We start from the raw sequence: 14,968 nt of genomic DNA on the forward strand, positions 1-14,968 counted from the left end.
AAAATTTCAAAACATTTAATTCTTTAAAAAACAATAAACCTATTACATGTTAGCATAAATAACATTTTTTTCCCTGAAAAGTAACGATTCTCCAAAACAAAAATATCCTGAGAAGGTTGGCATTGATTGTAGTTTTGCAAATCTTTTAATTTTTGGCTTAAAACAACTGAATTCTCGCATATACTTCTGTATTAGTCTGTTACAGTATGTTGTTTTGTTTGAAGTAGGTGAAGAAAATCACATAAATATGTAGTTGGAAATGGAAAGAATTTTATAGCCTTTTGAGGTAATTTCTTCTCCAGTACTACACCGAAGCTCAACTATGGTTCCTTAAAGGTCGGTTCAGTATGGAATATGAAGCCATAGCAATGAGCTTTTTGTGCTCTATTATACAAAAATTCATCAGTCTATTTTTTATCCTTGCATGATTTTGAAACATCATGTATTGATCATGAGTTCACTGAGTTATATAGATCTTCCCCATCTTGATACATTTCATTATATGACATCAAAACATCATATTGATTAATCAGTCTCATTATTGATCTCATTAGGAAATTCTTCAAATATTTGGAAGCTATTAAGATCATAGTAGTAGATACAAATTTTCCAAAATTTTTATTTTTGCTTGAAAACTCAAATTTAGTCATTGGAAAGAAATACTATTGGCTGTTTCCCTTAAAAAGGCAGGTTCATTGAAAAAATGTTGGTCGAATAACCATAGTCTGTCCTTAGTTGTTTCAGATAAAAATGGTTTTCCATGAAAAAAAGGTAGCCGTTGAGCTCTCCGCTCACTCATTTAAAAAGTTTTTTAATGTTTTTTATTTATTTTTGAGAGACAGAGAGAGACAGCATGAGCAGGGGAGGGTCAGAGAGAGAGACACACACAGAATCTGAAGCAGGCTCCAGGCTCTGAGCTGTCAGCACAGAGCCTGACACGGGGCTCCAACCCGTGAGATCAAGACCTGAGCTGAAGCCAGGCACTTAACCGACTGAGCCACCGAGGCACCCCAGATTAATAACATTTTTTTAAAAGATTAATAACACATACTGCTTCAACAGGGACATTCTTAGGTGAAATGGCATTTTTTAAACTGCAGGTGCATGGTGGTAAAGAGTAGTGAGTCCTCCTAGTACAGTTCAGTGCCTGGATTCATTGTGTCAGCCATTTTACTCATTTTTGCTTTTGCATCATCATGCAAATGTTAGTCAACACCGTGAAAAAGGCAAAAAAGCCTTAGTAGTATTATAAAGATAGTTTTGACTTCATGGGTTTGGGGGAGCCCCGGGGGAGCGCACTTGGAGAGCGGTTCTGAAGCCTTATTACAAATGCAAATTACTTAAGCCAAACTTAAAGCTTAAGTGTTTTATAAAAGTATGCTTGCTTTTAAAGTTGAGAAGTTGCCCATCTTTTGTGAGCTTTTTTCAGATTTTTAGAGTATGGGCTGAAGTTCTATGGGATAGTCACCAATCTTGAAAGTGACATTTTTTTTTCTTAGTTTGAAGTAAATAACATTCACAAAGGGAAGAGAAAAGAAACCCAACTTCATTTATTTTGCTGTTTTGAATCTCTGTCCTGAAAATACATATTCAGATCTTAAAATACAGTATACTTTTATTGTTCCTAGTACCAAATTGTTCAGTTGGTTTTCTGTTTAATCAAATTATTCCTTAGTGAACTGCAGAATGGGGCTCCTGGGTGGCTCAGTTGGTTGAGTAACCGACTTTGGCTCAGGTCATGATCTGACAGTTTGTGGGTTCGGGCCCTGTGTCAGGCTCTGTGCTGACAGCTTGCTCAGAGCCTGGAGCCTGCTTCAGATTCTGTCTCTCCTTCTCTCACTACCCCTACCCCGTTCGTGCTCTGTCTTGCTTTGTCTCTCAATAATAAATTAATGTAAAAAAAATAACTTTTTTAAAATTATTCCTTAGTAAACTGGTGGTTATTCATTTCTTTATCCAGTATCTGTGGAGTACCTACTCTAGGTGCTAAAGATACATGAATGAATAAAACAGACAAAAATCCCAACCTGCATGAACCTTCTATTCTAGTTGAAGAGACAGACAATAAACAGTAACTGTAATAGGTGAATTACCGCATGCCCCGGAGATCCTGCTGGTTCAGTTCTAGACCACCGCAGTAAAGCAAATATGGCAGCAGGCCTAGTCAGTGAACTTTTTGACTTCTCAGTGTACACAAAAGTTCAGATTACCATATACTGTAGTCTGTTAAGTGTGCAGTGGCATTACGTGTAGCAGACAATGTACACACCTTAATTAAAAAATACTTCATTGCTAAAAAAAAAAAAAATGCTACTCATCCTCTGAGCTTCCTGCTGGTCATAACCCCACAGATCACCGTAACAAATATAATAAAAACGAAGGAGCATGAAGCATGATGAGAATTACCAGATGTGATACAGAGACATGAAGTAAGCAAGTGCTGTTGGAAAAATGACACTCATAGGCCTCTTGACACAGGGTTGCCACCAGACCTTCAATTTGTGAAATTGGGGCCGGGGGGTGCGGCTTGAATGAAATGGTCGGGGCGGGTTTGCTGAGAAGATGACCTGAGAAGGAAGCTGGATAAGGAGCTGAAAGCCATCATCCTCCTTTCAGAATCTGAGCTGTAGCGGTAGGGCACTGCTACCCATAAGGCAGAGTCCATGCGCCGGTTTGTGTCTTGGAGGTGGTGTGGTGTGTTAGATTGGATGGATGGGTGTGGTGTCATGTTCCGGCTTACCGCTTATCGTGTGTGCGACCTGGAACTATGAGAGACACTCTTTTGCTCTCCTTTACAGAGTCTCGGAGTTCTTTGGAGGTTCAAACTTCCTACTCTGAAAATGTATACACACTTAAGCACTTATGCTACCTTCTTTAAAATGAACTGTGTTTTGGAGTCCTTGAATAGTTGAAAAAAATTCTTTATAGAAGAATTCTAACTACAGATGCCCAAGGAATGCTGAAATTATAAAATCAACATTGTGCAGCCCCTAGTGAAGTAATGACAGTGGTCAATAGATGCTAAAACCTTAGGATTAACGGGAGGGACTTTTCATTATAAAGAATTGATTAGATCGACAGTCTAAACAGTGGATCTGGTGTAACAGCACAGAGATTATGTACTTCCTGCTTTGATGCAAGGCTGATTACACTACCCATGAGGTTATTTTTGCCAAAACAAATAAATAAATGAGTTTCTTAAGCTTCTACACTAACCAGCATAAAGTAAATATGAGAGTTAGAGGGACAAGTTAAGGTACTCTGAAGACACATCAGTCAAATGCAGACCGTTGAATATTTTACAGGCAAATGGCCCAACTTCTTAAAAAATAATAGCATTTGAAAAGGGATGAGGTGGGGAAGGTTGAGGGACTATTAAAGAGTCAAGAGATGTAACAAGCAAATGCAATGTGTGGGGCCTATTTGGACCCTGTTTTAGAGAAATCAACTGTGTGAAGACTTTTTTTTTAGATAACTAGGGAAATTTAAATTTAAGGAATTGTGTGGTGATGGCATTGTGATTATTTAAAAATTAAAATGTCCGTTACATTAGGTGATGTGTAGTAAAGTATGTGTGGGTGAAATGGCATGTGTCTTAGATATGATTTAACATGTTCCTGGCCCACACCTGTGTGCACACACACACGGGAGGGGGTGGAGGTGGGAGAAAAAAATGGCAAAATGTTGATAATTGTTGAAGCTAGATCATAGGTATATGGTTGTTTGTTTTATGATAATCTCTTTTTTGTACATGCTTAAAATTTTCCATGATAAGATTTTAAAATCTATTAATTATAATATAGAAAAATCACATGTGTCTGTAGCATATACTTCTCTGTCATCCTAATGAATAGTGAAGGAAAAAGTACAACCTGAGGTTACTCAAATGGTGAGCACCCCTTTAATAAGTAAGCTTAGGTTTTCTTTGGAAAGGAGTAATAAGACTTGGAAGTATGGTAATCTTTTGGCTACATTTTAGGTTTTTCTTCTTAAAGGAGACAGAAAAACAGCTTACATGGAGATTTTAGTGTTGGCGTGGATTTCAGGACTGTTGGTAGTCTTACTAAATTTGGGTGTGTCAAGATGTTAATTGACAACTGTCATATAAGATAGGCTGCTTTGTCCATATCTTTTGAAAGCTTCCCTCTGTGATGTTTTCTGGCAGCACAACGAATCAAAAGCTCTGGGCGGCGGAGCTGCAGAAGACCATCTCCAGAGACAACAAGTATGTGCTGCTGGCTTCGGAGCAGCTGGTGGGCGTCTGCCTGTTCGTTTTCATCAGACCCCAGCATGCTCCCTTCATCAGGTCGGTGAGCGGGCCCTCTGCGCGGGCCCTTCCCCACCACCGGGTAACCAGAGAGAGACCTGTGTGTTGGGCTGTGTGTTGCTTCAGGAAAACAGTTATTCCTACATCTTGTTTTTAAACGTGTTTTTGACGAAAGAGTCACTAATCGTTCCGTCACACCGTCGCACAGCATTGTCCTTAAACTATAGCTGTCCACTTCTGTCCCAGACCTTCCCAGCATCTTCTGCGCACAGAACGGTGCTGGCAGGTCAGATCTTGGACTCAGAGTCCTTTGTTTTAAAAGGGATGTCGCGGTCGACACGGTGAAGACTGGAATGGGAGGCGCCACGGGCAACAAGGGCGCGGTGGCCATCCGCATGCTCCTCCACACGACCAGCCTCTGCTTCGTCTGCAGCCACTTTGCCGCGGGCCAGTCCCAAGTCAAAGAAAGGAACGAAGACTTCGTAGAAATAGCACGGAAGTTGAGTTTTCCAATGGTGAGCTCTTACCGTGCGTTCTTGAGGATGAAGCTTCAAAGTGTTCCAGATTGTTCCAAGTAACTGGTTCCACATGCTCCATCGGCTTTTGAAAATTTAAGATAGTTCTGAGAAACATGGATACTTCACGTGTTCTTCATCTGGGGTCAATAAAGAGGGCCTGCCCCGGGGGAGGCAGAGAAATAGTGGTAAAACATGTTTCTGATTGACCGTTTAGACCTAAAATGCCTTCTCCTTGCCTCCAGGGAAGGATGCTGTTTTCCCACGACTACGTATTTTGGTGTGGTGATTTCAACTATCGCATTGACCTCCCTAACGAAGAAGTTAAAGAGCTCATAAAGCAGCAAAATTGGGACTCTCTTATAGCAGGCGATCAGCTGATCAATCAGAAAAATGCTGGACAGGTACACATGTACTTAAGAAGATACTTGGGTTGAGAAGAAGGGGGTCTTTTGTCATGAAACATGCTTCCCTTAATCACAGTGTTGCCTTTTTTAAAAATCCCTTGGAGTCTATACTTAACTACATGTCTCTAGTTTAATAGATATAGAATTGCCTTTCCTTAAAAAAAAGAAAGAAAGAAAGAAAGAAAGAAAGAAAGAAAGAAAAAGAAAACGAAGACTCATAATAACTCCTAGGAGGAAAACTATATTAAAGTCTCTGTAAGACTCAGTTTTTAAATTTTTTTTAATGTTTATTTAGTTTTGAGAGAGAGGTAGATAGAGCATGAATGGGAGAGGGGCCGAGAGAGAGGGAGACACAGAATCCGAAGCAGGTCCCAAGCTGTCAGCAGAGAGCCTGACATAGGGCTCCAACTCAGGAACCCCGAGATCGTGACCTGAGGTGCAGTCAGATGCTTAACCGACTGAGCCACCCGGGTGCCCCAGGACTCACTTCCATTTGAAACTGTATTTCACTAATACAGTTTTGATTCTTTCCTTTTCAGTAATAGTGAATTTAGAATCTTAGTCTTCAGAGCTACTGTTTTTTGGCTTTAAGATCCTGCGGTAACATGCTTTATTTATTCTTTTGTTTCTTATATCATATGCCTTTCTGAATTTATTTTTTAAAACTTAAAACCACAAAACTTTGGAAGTTTAAAATAATTTTTTTTTAATTTTTTTAATGTTTTTTTTTTAAATTTATTTTTGATACAGAGAGAGACAGAGCATGAGAGGGAGAGGGTCAGAGAGAGAAGGAGACACAGAACCAGAAGCTGGCTCCAGGCTCTGAGCTAGCTGTCAGCACAGAGCCTGACGCGGGGCTCGAACCCACAAACGTGAGATCTGACCTGAGCCGAAGTCAGAGGCCTAACCGACTGAGCCACCCAGGCACCCCTAAAATAATTTTTAAATGTTTATTTATTCTTAATAGAGAGAGAGAGCAAGCGCAGGAGGGGCAGAGAGAGAGAGAGAGACACACAGAACCTGGATCAGGCTCTAGGCTATGAGTTGTGAGCACAGAGCCCCACACAGGCCTTGAACTCACAGACCATGAGATCATAACCTGAGCTGAAGTCGAACGCCCAACTGACTGAGCCAACCAAGCACCCCTAATTTTTTTTAAGTAAGAGGTGATTGAGGCCACTTAATATGTGCCTCCATGATCATCTGACTTAAATTCTAACACTTGGGGCCCCATTTCACATTTTAGGTTTTATTTCCTCATTTGAGAATAAGAATCAGACTATATATATAATTTCTAAAATCTGTCTTAGTTTTGGTTTTTGTAGCTTAAAGGTCTGGTAGACTTTCCTTATTCACGTTTTTGTACTTTGCTAAATCAATCAAAGGTCAACCAAGTGGTATGAACAAGTCCTAGGTTATTTTTTCTTACCCTTTGTTCCATTCAGTTAGAGGCATCGGTCTGATGTACACAGACCTGGTGTGAATCTCCAGCACATAATAGACATTTAATGAATGGCTGCCTGCATGAAAACAGAACTACTTTTTAAAATAACTTTTTATATGTTTATTTTAGATTTTTAGAGGATTTTTAGAAGGAAAAGTTACCTTTGCTCCAACATACAAATATGATTTGTTCTCTGACGACTATGACACCAGTGAAAAGTGCCGTACCCCTGCGTGGACAGACCGTGTCCTCTGGAGAAGAAGGAAATGGCCTTTTGATAGATCAGGTTGGAAATGGTCTTCTTCGTTTAAATGAGCTCATGCAGATTTTATGAGGAAGAAGGGAATCATACAACTATCAAGGGAGGAGGGCTGTTTTTTTTAACAAATGTTTTCCAGAACAGAATAAATAAAATTTAAATACAAAACAATTTTTAAAATATTCTCAGACGTGCTTTCAATAATTTAATTTTTTAGTATATTTTCTTCCCATAACATAATTTCCTATAAAGAGAAGCAAAGAAATTTCCTTTTGATGAAATTTTAATGAAAATTTCACTTGAGTGCTAACGAAGGTTTTTAATTTGAATAACTAATATGATTTGTAAATATCATGGATTGCTACTTGTCTGTTAGGCTACTTATGAAACACTATTTGGCTTTTAAATAATCTCAGAAATAAGGCCTTATCTTAATTTTTATTAAGTAAAGCAGAAAATGATCATTCAACCAAAACACCTTTCTAACTTAAAGGTATTTAGACTTCCTGCTGATTAATAAGTGAACCAGGATCCCCAGCCTCAGACACCCGAAGAAGCCTGCTCCCTGCACCCCACAATCTGTGATGCTCATGTGGCTTTATTTTTGCGTTTGTTTCATTCTGACTGCAGCTGAAGATTTAGACCTTCTAAATGCTAGTTTTCAAGATGGAAGCAAAATCCTGTACACGTGGACCCCTGGCACTTTGCTGCACTACGGAAGAGCCGAGCTGAAGACTTCCGACCATAGGTTTAAAAAGTCTTGGTATTTCTAATCGTGCTTGAAATTTATTTGAAATACATTCCTTTCGTAGTCATTTCTAACACGTCCATCTTTCTTTATGCCTTAAGGCCTGTCGTTGCCCTGATCGATATAGATATATTTGAAGTTGAAGCCGAAGAGAGGCAAAACATTTATAAAGAAGTGATTGCAGTTCAGGGTCCACCAGATGGGACAGTCTTGGTCTCAATCAAAAGTTCTGTCCCAGAAAATAATTTTTTCGATGATGCTTTGATTGATGAGCTTCTGCAACAGTTTACAGATTTTGGTGAAGTTATACTCATAAGGTGAGTAAAATATTTATTGTCTGGAAGCACCTCATGACTCATAGATGTTTCCTTTCCTTTTTTAAAAATTTTGTTTATTTTTTAATGTTTATTTATTCTTGAGAGAGAGAGAGAGACACAGAATCCGAAGCAGGCTTCAGGCTCTGAGCTGTCAGCACAGAGCCTGATGCGGGACTTGAACTCACGGACTGTGAGATCAAGACCTGAGCTGAAGCCAGATGCTCAACTGACTGAGCCACCCAGGTGCCCCACATGGAGGTTTTCTACATTCAAAATTTCTTTTTTATTGTTTGAGTAGCATATGCAGACAGTAGACCCTTGAGTAATGTGGGAGTCAGCCACACTGACCACCTTGCAGGCCAAAATCCACTTAGAAGTTCGACTCCTCAAAGACTACTAACAGCCTACCATTGACTGGAAGCCTTACTGATAATGGAAACAGTCAACTAACAGATATTTTATGTGGTATATGTCTTATATGCTTACAATAAAGTCAACCACAGGAAAGAAAATGTCATTAAGGAAATCTTAAGCAAGAGGACATCCATTTACGGTGCCATCCTGTACTGAGAAAAATCTGGGTATGAAGGGACCTGTGCAGTTCAGACCTGTGTTGTTCAAGCGTCATCTGCATTTTTACTTCCAAAGTACAGGACGATCATACTATAGAAATGTTATTCACAGAGCTCATAGGTTTTGAAACTGAATTCTGTTTATATTTGAGAGTTTAAAGTTGAGTAGTAAAAGTTTATATGAACAATTGATGAACAAAACCTATGTGCACATTTAGGTGTGGTATCTTAAGATTCCCATACAAAACAATGTATGACAAAGTCCTATGGCAAAATGAAGGTGTGATCACAGTTTTATTTTATTTTATTTTAAATGTTTGTTTATTTTTGAGAAGGAGTGTGAGCATGAGTGTGGAGGGGCAGAGAGACAGGGAGACACAGAATCCAAAGCAGGCTCCAGGCTCTGAGCTGTCAGCACAGAGCCCGACACGGGGCTCGAACCCACAAACTGTGAGATCACGACCTGAGCTGAAGTTGGACGCTTGACCGACTGAGCCACCCAGGCGCCCCACGCTGTTTTATTTTTTTAAGGAGACCTAGGAGTAAAGCAGAGTGACTTTTCCTCCCTCCGTTTAAGAAATTTGATGTTGTAAGTACCACTGATTTCCATCTCACAGAGAAGGCAGCACCAGCAGATCAGTCAGGAGTCCTCTCTTCCAGTCTTCGTTCCCGTTGTTGACTTAACCATCTGCTTTTTGCAGAACCAGATGCTCTTTCCTTGTTTAAAAAAATGTTCTTTCCAAGTGTACTGCAGTTTTGAAAGACTGCATGCATGTGTTTGAATTTCAGAGGGAAGGGGTTTGATTTTTCTATGCTTCGCATCTGCTCACATAGATACATTTTGTGGATATTTGCTGGATAGATCTCTAGACGAGGTGACGTAGTCTGCAGGTTGAAGATAGTGGGCTTCCTGTAGAGCGAGAAGCATGCGGCAGAAACCTGGAGTCCTTTCAGAGAGCAAATGAGCAGATAGAGAAGAAATTGCATTTATATTTCCCTCAGATCTCCTAACAAACATCTACCCCAAAGCTTGAAAATAGAACAAAAAATTTCTAAAATCCTAAGGCACTCGGTAGTATATCGTGAAATCTCCAGTTTACAGAGGACAGAAAGCTTTGCCAAGTGTAGAAAGCCAAGTTACCAGGAGCATGACGTGGGCAGGCTAGCAGCAGGTAATGTCCTCGTGAGCGAGTGTAAGTTACGGCCCTGGGCTGGAGGGAATGGGGATGAAAGACTGATCCAGGAATGGACCTGTCTTTATAACCCAGTCTTGAAGGAACTTGGCCTTAAATTGGAGCCAAAAACTTTCCTCAAAGTGTTTGTCATTAGAAAAAGTGTTGGTAACAAAACAAAGTATTACCCTAACATTATAAAGCCATGCATGCCTCCACACATGGATGTTACATACCTTCAGACAACCAATAGAATAGAAAAAGCAGACAATGGAAGTTAAATGAAGAGAGGACTGCAGGCACCAGTAAGGCTAAATTGATTATTACCTTTTGTTCTAGAATAAGACAACAGTTCAGGAGTGACTGAAGTCTGTAAACTCCTTTATATGTGAATAAGAGATTCCCTGGAAATGTGCATGGCACAGATTTCGATATTTATATTAATTGGTGGGAAATCTAGAAGTTTTTACCCCAGTGGGTTAAAATAAGAAGAAAATGCAGCTTCTTAAAAAAATTTTTTTAACGTTTATTTATTTTTGAGAGAGAGAGAAACAGTGTGAGTAGGGGAGGGTCAGAGAGAAAGGGAGACACAGAATCAGAAGCAGGCTCCAGGCTCTGAGCTGTCAGCACAGAGACTGATGTGGGGCTCAAACCCACGAACTGTGAGATCATAACCTGAGCTGAAGTTGGCCACTTAACTGACTGAGCCACCCAGGCACCCCAGAAAAGCAGGTTCTAAAAAGACCTATAATATATCAATGGATATTAGAACCAGAATCTCTTATTAATTTTTTTAACGTTTATTCATTTTTTGAGAGAGAGAGAGAAGCAGAGCATGAACAGGGGAGGGGCAGAGAGAGAGGGAGACATAGAATCCGAAGCAGCTTCAGGCTCTGTGCTGACAGCCTAGAGCCTGATGCAGGGCTCGAACTCAAGAACCATGAGATTATGATCTGGCCAAAGTCAGATGCTTAACCGACTGAGCCACCCAGCTGCCCCAGAATCTCTTGTTAAAGTTAAAAATACATAAGGAGCACATTGCTAATTAAGGATAGGATCAAGGAATTAGTCCTGTTGTATGACCACAGATGCTTTGGTACCACTATCAAAGAACAAACATAGTAGACGCCCCCTTATCCATGGTTTCAGTTCCCTGAGGTCAGCTTTGGTCTGGAAGCAGGTGGCCCTTCTCCTGACATAGCATCAGAGGGTCACGAGTAGCCTGGTGTTATGTGACGGTGCCTACATCACTCGCCTCACTTCATGTCGTCACGTAGGCATTTTATTATCTCCCATCCTCACAAGAAAGAGTGAGGATAGTCCAATAAGGCATTTTGAGAGAGAGACCACATTCACATACTCTTTTACAGTATATTGTTATAATTGTTCTATTTTATTATTAGTTCATATTGTTAATATCTTACTGGGCCTCATTTACAAATTCAACTTTATCGAAGGTATGTAGATATAGGAAGAAACATAGCATAGATAGGGTTTGGTACAAACTGCAGTTTCAGGCATCCACTGGGGGTCTTGGAATGTATCTTCCATGGACAAGGAAGGGGGGACTGTTGTCATGTTTGGAGTTGAAACTGGTGCAGCATAAGCGCAGCCTGGTAGTAGGGATTATAACCTTCGGAGAAGGGATCTTCCCCATTGCCAACAATATGACGAAGAGACCCTTCACAGTATTTAGACAGGAGTGATGTCCTGTGTCTTTCAAATGGTGGCATCCTGCAGCTTAGTAACTTCCATGCCAAAGAACTTGAGTCACTTATCTTGGTCATTTTGGGGTGATTGTAGAAATCTGTTCCAGGCCTCTGATTTAAACAGGATATAAACAAGTACTTTACTTGTTCATATTTCTGTTTTTAGCCTCTTCTTCTTGATAATCCATAAGCCATGCTTTTGAATCCTACCCGTGTGTGTGTGTGTGTGTGTGTGTGTGTGTGTGTGTGTGTACAGACATATTTTCCACTCATCTCTGAAAAATCTGCAGGGATTTCTGATCTTAATTTGTATGGGGAGTAGTTCAATGCATAAAATTGTTTCTGTAAATAGGACTGCTAATGTTCTTGTTTACTTGTTTTTGCATGATGACATTGTTACATGTTACATTATTACGTCATCTTAATTCAGACCTTATTTTAATGTCCTTTTAATTTTTTTCTTTTTGGGGGTTTCTAATTTCAAAATTAGAAACTTAGAGTCATAGCAAAGGCCATTGAAGTCCCAAGAGAGTAAATGGCTGTCCTGTACATACAGACAAGGACCATAATAACCCGGAGGCACCTTGGGTCCAGTCAGATATGTATATTTTAATGACAACTCCCCATCTTCTTTCTTAGTCAAAGGAAATTTGCTTCAGAGAAGTCACTGAGACCATGAAAATACATAGTACTGGTCTCTGGGGTCAGGAAATTTGCATTCTAGCCCTATGTGTCTCCTTGTAGAGCGGCTTTGAACAAGCCACTTATAACCTTTGGCCCTTTTTTCCTGTCAGTGAAATGAAGGATTAAATTAGCAGGGATCACAAATGGAGGACCACAGGTCCCTTCTTCTGGCCGGCTGCTTTATTAGCATAGTATTTGAAAGAAATTCAAATGTGAAGGCTTTGAGAGGAAGAGCGCCCTCTGCAGGCCACCAGTGGTTCTCCTGCTCTCCAGTTGTGTTTTATGTCCTGGCCTTGGTTCATCAGTAGTCACTGGGCTGGTTGCTGGACTATTTATATCTAAGGTAGTGATTATTTTTTATTGTTTGTTTCTCCTTCTTGAAGATTTGTAGAAGACAAAATGTGGGTTACATTTTTGGAGGGAAGCTCTGCCTTGAGTGTTCTAAACCTGAATGGTAAAGAGGTAGGTAGCATTTGTTGATTCTAAGCCATTTTGAAGTTCTGTATTCAAAGATTGTAGTTTTATAGCATGCAGCAGGATAATCTAGATGTATTTCCAGTACAGAACTGGAGGAGAGCTTATGGGATGCTTTCATATTTATTATTTAGACTAGGTTTCTCAATAGCTTGGAATTATTTTGGTCCTCCCTACAGATACCAACAGTTGGTAACAGACTAAAGAAAACATGTTTATCACCCAACTTGGTTTTTATTATATGGAAACTTTATTAATCAGGATAGACACTCTGGCTCATTCATAGTAGGAAAGATTTCTGTCAAATGAAAAAAATGCTTTATTTATAAGAACACAAGGGAGGAAGGTGCTCGTTATTCCTAGGAACGTGTGTTCTTGGCTTGGATCATGGTACCCGGATACCTTTTTCAGGTGTGGGTAAAATAATCCCCATAGATAACAAATCTGCCCCACTGAGAGATTTTAGAGAGCTCTAAATAGGTATTCCTAACTTGTGACTTAAAATGTTACTGATGGGGGAAATTTACATCAGTTTGACCTGGGATAGTTTTACCTCCATAAAGTGCTGTATCTTTCCATTTTTTCTGAACACTTTTGGACACATTCTGTTTCTAAGTATACGGTCACTAGACAGGATAGACTAAAATCCAGGCCTGATTTCTCCAACGGTGGGCAACCCATAAGGATTTTCCTCTGTCACATTACTTCAACTTCCTTCGAGAAAAAAATGTCCACATATATATTACTTTTAAAATAGGTTTTATAGGGTTTTATTTGCCAGTTTTTCCTGAATGTAATAGTAATACACTCAAGCAAAACTAAATCATGAAACACAGAAAAGTGTAAAGGAAGAAATAATGAAGAACACTAATGCTACCATTGCAAAATATTTCTCCTAACCTTCATCTATGCATATATACTAAATCCAATGGGATTATATATACATATGCATGTGTATCAACACAAATAAGATCATGTTATAAGTGCTGTTTTCTTACTACCTCTTCACTTGAGGCTGTATCGTGGACATTTTTCTTTATGAGCAAATATGTCATTTTTACTGTCTGCGTTATTTTCATTATGTAGACAAATACATAAATTTATTTAACAAACTCTTATTAATAGCCAGATTGTTTCCAGCGTCTAATTATTAAAGCCAGCAGTCCAGGGAAGCCCTGTGTACACCAGGCTCTGTGTGCCTGTCCTGTTATTCCTCACCTGAGGGTAAATTCCTAAATGGAAATATGCTGTGTCAGAGAATATAGGTACATTACAGCCTGACGCTGGCTGCCTACTTGCTCTTCAGAAGAAATGGCTGTATGTAATTCTCTTATGCCTGGGATTACCCACCACCTACCTCCTAATCGGTATTGGGCCATTTCTAACTTGGACAGTCTGAAAAACCAGAAGTGGTATATCATTTCCATTAAGATTTTGATTGCTGGGGCACCTGGGCGGCTCAGTCTGTTGAGCATCTGACTTCGACTCAGGTCATGATCTCACAGGTTGTGAGTTTGAGCCCCGCATCAGGCTCTGTGCTGACAGCTCAGAGCCTGGAGCTGCTTCGCATTCTGTCTCCCTCTCTCTCTGCCCCGCCCCCACTTACACTCTGTCTCTCTTCAACAATAAATAAAAAACAATAAAAAATTTAAAAAAAAAGATTTTGATTGCTGGGTTTCTCAATGTAGTGTCATTGGTACTTTCTAAATGAATTGCTGTGTCCTTAGCCCGTTTTCCGCTGGTGTATAACATCACCCTCGGTGTTAAAGTTTGGTCCCTTTACATGTGTGCTGCAGATGTTCCTGTCAATCTTGTAACTTTGTTATGTCTTAATGGTATGGAAATTACTGATTTTTAAATTTAACTCTAGCTTTGGTCTCTTTAGAAGCATGTCCTCGTCCCGCGAGGGTATAAATATTTAAAGCAACTCTGAATCTGGCCTCTTCTTTGTCCGCTTGCTTCTTAGCCGAGTATCTCTTTTGACTTTCTCTGATAGTTTAGTTTTCCTTGTTTTATATTTTCCCCTCCTCTTCAGCCCTGTCCCTCACCCTCAAGTCTAGTTATCTGTGTTAACGCTCTTAGAAAGTACCCACTCTTAGCTTCCTAAAAAGATTTTGAAAATTCTGTAAAAATGGTGTTTGTGGAAAGTGCATCATAATGTTTAATTCGTCCTTTTGAAAGCTAGATATTTTCACATCTCCAGTCTGCTGGCCTTTGCTGATAACATTATTTCAGCCTGAAATCTAGGCTGTGTAGTTCCATAAGAGCTCTTCCATTCTAGGGAAGAATCTGGAAAAAGTAGATAGCGTTAAGTAGGGGGCAAACCCACAAGATGATCTTCTTGAGCATGTTCTTTAAAGACCTGTGAAGCCTGTTGCCAAGTTCTGAAATGGAATGGAT

The 14,968-nt window shown here is 39.8% G+C and overlaps 1 protein-coding gene across 11 annotated transcripts in view; it reads left to right on the forward strand.

Moving 5' to 3' along the window:
* Positions 1–14,968, forward strand: part of SYNJ1 (synaptojanin 1) — an 87,056-nt gene that overhangs the window by 52,359 nt on the left and 19,729 nt on the right. For all 11 annotated transcript variants that reach the window (XM_029939045.1, XM_029939049.1, XM_029939050.1 and 8 more), the window contains 7 exons: positions 4,166–4,306; positions 4,590–4,782; positions 5,028–5,186; positions 6,763–6,919; positions 7,523–7,640; positions 7,742–7,957; positions 12,478–12,556. In XM_029939045.1, coding sequence (XP_029794905.1) covers positions 4,166–4,306; positions 4,590–4,782; positions 5,028–5,186; positions 6,763–6,919; positions 7,523–7,640; positions 7,742–7,957; positions 12,478–12,556 — 1,063 coding nt within the window. The remainder of the gene's footprint in view (positions 1–4,165; positions 4,307–4,589; positions 4,783–5,027; positions 5,187–6,762; positions 6,920–7,522; positions 7,641–7,741; positions 7,958–12,477; positions 12,557–14,968) is intronic.

This window comes from Suricata suricatta, chromosome 5 (assembly GCF_006229205.1).
Source record: "Suricata suricatta isolate VVHF042 chromosome 5, meerkat_22Aug2017_6uvM2_HiC, whole genome shotgun sequence".
Taxonomy (NCBI): domain Eukaryota; kingdom Metazoa; phylum Chordata; class Mammalia; order Carnivora; family Herpestidae; genus Suricata; species Suricata suricatta.